This window comes from Pholis gunnellus, assembly GCF_910591455.1.
Source record: "Pholis gunnellus genome assembly, chromosome: 14".
In the NCBI taxonomy this organism is placed as follows: domain Eukaryota; kingdom Metazoa; phylum Chordata; class Actinopteri; order Perciformes; family Pholidae; genus Pholis; species Pholis gunnellus.
Genome location: NC_136541.1, coordinates 7874371 through 7879257, shown reverse-complemented (window position 1 = coordinate 7879257; position 4887 = coordinate 7874371). Strand labels below are relative to the sequence as shown.

The following is a 4887-nucleotide window of genomic DNA, read 5'->3' as shown; positions in this document are numbered from 1 at the left end:
CAGATCACTGGTTACTAAGAATAGCTGCACCAGGTTTTCATTTAGAGATATCCTGCTATTGATGAAAAATACATTTTTATATATATATATATATATATATATATATATAAATCTCTATATCATGGCTTTGCTAAAAGAGAACCCTTTTCCCCTTCGATGCTGTTCTGAAACATGAAACGCAGTGTGTGTGTGTGTGTGCGTGTGCGTGTGTGTGTGTGTGTGTGTGTGTGTGTTTGTGTGTGTTTGACCATTGCATACTACGTTGCCAATACTACAGTGTGATGAGACTTTTGTTCTTGCATGAATCGAGACACTGTTCTCCTACCTCATGTTGTGATATAAAAAAATATGTTTTTTAAGCAGAAGAAGCTGCATCTCTAACTGTTTATCATCATTGATATTTACTAGTAAATGACATACCTGTAAATGCTTTTAGCTAATACCTCAGTTGTATCTAGTGTTTGTTTTCTTTCTGTTTTTGCCCTTCCCTGATTTCGGATCTTGTAAATATATACCCTGTATAGATAATGAACTTGGATCAAATTCAAGTAAAGTTCTGTAGTGTCAAACCAGTGTGGTCTGTCGCCTTTTTATTTGTCCTCATAACTTCCTTATTTGCTTAAGATTTGAGTCAACCACAATATGAACAAAAAAAATGTTTTGCGTAAACTAAACAAGAGAGCGGCATCTCTTGAGCCAGAACATATCAACATTTACATACAGAAATGTGTTTTAGAGCTGCAACAGCTGGTTACGGGATCAACAGGAAACGTTTGATTTGTTAAAAATGACAAAATGAGCTTGTTCCAGCCAATCGGATTTTAAGATTTCTGTTTTTTTCTTCGTCTTTTAGATCGCGAAGTGAACATTTGGGCAGATAAATCAATAATTAAAATAATCATAATAGAAGCGCTGAATATGTGACGAGCAGTATTGGAAGAGGTACTCAAATATTTTTATACTGGTGTAGAAATACTCTTTAGAGTAAAAGTATTGTTTAAAATATTATCAAATATTCTGAAAGTACCAACAGTAGAAGTAGTCATTTCATAGTCTATTATATTATTGTATTATAATTATTGATGCATTAATATATTCACCACTTAAATATTGCATCGGGTTATTGTTGCTTGTTGTTAGCTAACTGCAAATGGCTGCTGCTGAACCCAACACCTTAGTTTCAGGAGAGATGGACAATTCTTCTTCCACCAAACTTATTACAATTCATTCTTTAGTTAATCCGTTTAATTGCTGTTCATACATTTCACTCAAAAAAAACACAAAAGTCAACCTCGTGGCAGGTAAATATAAAGTCATGAATGTACCAAACATTGCAATCCATCCAATAGTTGTTGAGGCCTTTCATTCTGGGCCAAAGCGGTGCACTAACTGACCGACACAATACATTGAAATGTCCACTCACAGAAGCTGTCAGGAGGAAGTGCTGCCAGGCCCTGCGTTACGTGCGAGACCGGACAGACGGCACATAAAACGACCGCTATCAGAAGGCTGTTGAGGAAGCAGAGCCAGGCGATGTTCAGACCCAGGTATGCAGGTAACCCCACAGGTAGCAGGAGGATCATGGCCAGAAAAAACAGGAACAGGGCCCATGTCTTCAGAAATATATGTATGGCTTGATGAACGACATCTCTTCTGGAGAGAGCTCTACTCGGGTCTGTGCTTTGGTCTTTCAAAAGAGGATTTTTTAAGAATCGTGTGCTGCACCCAGCATGCAACGCTGCACAGCACAGAGTCAGGAGGAGAAACATGGAAACCTGCAGGATCTGAGTGGTGTGCATTATCCAGCACTGGTGTATCTGGCTGTGGTACACACCCTCCATGACGGGAATGAAGTCGGACAGCAGGAAGACGTAGAGAGCAGCGAGGTACCACAAGAGGACGGTCACAAAGAAGAAGACGATGAATCTGGTCCTGCCAGCGACGGGTTGCAACCTCCGAGTGACTGTGAGGAAATGGTCCAAACCGGCCACGACTACAACAGGCCACTGCAGAGCATTGCAGATCTGTCCGAAGATTTGAACCAGCAAACATACGTGGTACCTGGTCAGCTTCAAACCCAGGAGGAAGACGTATCCATCAGCGTGCATGTGCAGGGTGGTGACAAAGAGGGTCAGGATTGTGTCGACGACAGCGAGGGAAACACTGAAAACTCCCAGGAAGCTTTTGCAGATGTGGTTCCACTGGAGAAACACCAGAGCGCAGCCGAGCAGACATTTTCCTCCCAGACCGAGCAGGATGGAGGGGATGGAGATAATCATGGTGTGCAGTTTTTAAACCAGAGGTGCATCAGGTGCAGTGGGTCATTATGGAAACCCTGCCGCTGCAGGGGGGAGAAAGAGCATTTAAACAGCATTTTATCATCCATTTGTTTTTGCACACCTGAATATACGCAAGTATATCAACAGGAAATATGTGGTTCCTTGCTCCACTAGAGCTCTAGAGCTGAGAGGAAATGCAGTTATCACGTAATCAAATTGTCAATTCAGAAATATTGTTTATAGCTGCTCAGACAAAAACATTCAACCCATCACACCGGTGTCAGATTGGACTGATTACAACAGTAGCAAACATCACACCAACTGTCAGCAGATAATGACTCAAATGCTGCTAAACTCTGACCTGAGTCCCTTTTTTTTTTTTTCAAATGATCCTCGCTCACTTCAATCCAATGAGAATACAGATACAAAAGACACAAAATGCCAGAAATATCTCCTGTGAAATACAAAAGACTGTTCTAACTTTGGAAGAAAATACAAGTTAGTGTTGGACCCCCACTGATCATAGTAAGAGGCTGATTGAGAAAACATGTTTTCAGGCTTTTAGATGAAATAGAAGACTTCTATGACGACCCTTACCAGTTTTCTTCAGCTTTGACTGAAACGTTTCACATGTCCAACAGAAACCCAGACTCCTCTTCTCATCCAATTAACAGAAGAAACCTCAAGTGTCTCATCAAAGTGTTTGAGATCAAGGAAGCTAAAATGATCAAAAGATGAACTGCGCACTGATGAATCTGTTCACTTCAGGGTTTTCTCGCTTCCCCAATGGTCGTCATGTTGATTTTCACCCCAAAAAATGTCACTTCCTCTTTCAAAACTGTCATTCAGTCTGCAACCATTTCGACTGTCGGCTCAATCTGTGACAATAAACCCAACCAGGAAATGGAGCACAGGCACACAGTCAACGCTGAGAGTTTAAAGGGAAAGTGGACATCATTTTATATATAGGATATTGTATAATAGGAATATTATTGTTATTTGAGTTGGGAATTGATTTGCTTTTTGCTTGCACAGCATATTGTTTCAGGGATGATGATATATTTCTTCGTAATGAAGTTTACATTATATATGTAATGTTTCCTTACGTTTAACTGCTACCGTCAATAGATACTAAGAGATTAAAAAAAATACATACATTTTTTGTAACTACATAATTTTCACCCCGAGGTCTACTTAGTAGCTGTTCTGGAGCTTTTGATTGTATCACACGATCTTCCTCCCAAAAATGGAGATTAAAAGTTAAGTCTTCACCAAATAATTCTACTATTTCCAAGGTGAAGAATGAACTCTGTGCTTATTTTCATTTGTACATTTTAAATTCATTTCATAGGAAAATTGTCGGCACACAGTTCTTCAGATACAAAAATACATACATTTTTTGTAACTATAATTTTCACCCCAAGGTCTACTCAGTAGCTGTTCTGGAGCTTTTGATTGTATCACACGATCTTCCTCCAAAAACGGAGTTTGACATTTTTTATTTCTGAGAACTTTAAGGTTCTCTTGTCCATGTTTGCTTAAAAAGAACTAAAAGTTCATTCTTCACCAAGTAATTCTACTATATCCAAGGTTAAGACTGAACATACATTTCTTATTCCGTGGGCAGAAGGTTGACTGAAGCATATCATTTTTTCAAGTTGTGTCACCTTTGGAACGTTGAATAAATTGATCATTTTGGCATAAGTTCATTTTTGCATAGTCCGTGAGCAATTTGACAAAATGAATCCATTCTTTTTGAGTATGTGGAGCAGAATGGGGTCCAAACTACCATTTCTCTCTCTGTTGAAATCAACAATTGAGAGGCTTGTTTGAGGATTCATTTCTACTCACCCTGTAAACCCAGAAGTGAAGTTACAAAACTTCTTTTCTCTTTATCCGTAGCTTCCTCTAGAGCGATGCTACAGCAGAATTGCACTCCTCATCTGCTGTGTTTTTGTTACCAATGTACCGGTAACAAAGCAGGTAGAGCTGTAGAACCTGTTTTAATATATTGACACTCAGAGAGTGAACTGAGCAGAAATACAGATGCATAAGTCCTTTATACTATTTTTGTTGCACTTTTTTGAATTAAGATAATGTTCCAGTGCTGCAACATATTTATCAATATTGATAAATCATCATTTATCAAATCCAGCTTTACACTAATAGATTTCTCTCATTTTGACACAAGACTTTTGCAACACAACACTCATGCAAACACATGCAAAAACGTTTGGATTTGGTACCTGTGTGACTGTGGTGATCTGATGTCAAGGTGCAGCACTGTATGGCCATCTCTGTTCCCTTCATGAGTTTATCAAATATCCAGCACGAGTGCAGTTGTACTATTTAAAAGGTTGTGTTCAGAAGGTGCGGTTGAAAGAAAGGGAGGGCAATTAGGGCCGCACCTCTAAGCTCTGACAAGGATGTTCACAAATCCTAAATGTTGTTTTTAATACATTATTTTAAAACAAAGGGAGTAGTGTTTAAACAACCTATCAAGGGACACATTATTGATAGAGTTTTTTATGGAGTTCAGTAGGGAAGCTACAGAGATTTCATAACAGGAAACAACTGTACAGCACAAAAGAGCATTGACACATTAACA

The 4887-nt window shown here is 39.0% G+C and overlaps 1 protein-coding gene across 2 annotated transcripts; it reads right to left on the bottom strand.

The window, feature by feature from the left end:
• Positions 1 to 877: 877 nt before the first annotated feature.
• Positions 878 to 4619, bottom strand: gpr160 (G protein-coupled receptor 160). 2 transcript variants are annotated; one of them, XM_079173078.1, is made up of 2 exons: positions 4526 to 4619; positions 878 to 2341 (listed from the first exon to the last, which is right to left on the bottom strand). In XM_079173078.1, the coding sequence occupies exon 2, from the start codon at positions 2277 to 2279 to the stop codon at positions 1386 to 1388; it is 894 nt and encodes a 297-aa protein (XP_079029204.1). In that variant the 5' UTR covers positions 2280 to 2341; positions 4526 to 4619; the 3' UTR covers positions 878 to 1385. The 2 variants fall into 2 exon arrangements, with proteins under 2 accessions (XP_079029204.1, XP_079029203.1); XM_079173077.1 differs by lacking the exon at positions 4526 to 4619 and adding an exon at positions 2877 to 3697.
• Between the last annotated feature and the right edge of the window lie 268 nt (positions 4620 to 4887).

Coding starts and splice junctions, on each gene's coding strand:
- gpr160 (XM_079173078.1), bottom strand. CDS start 2,279: ATGATTATCTCCATCCCCTCCATCCTGCTCGGTCTGGGAGGAAAATGT.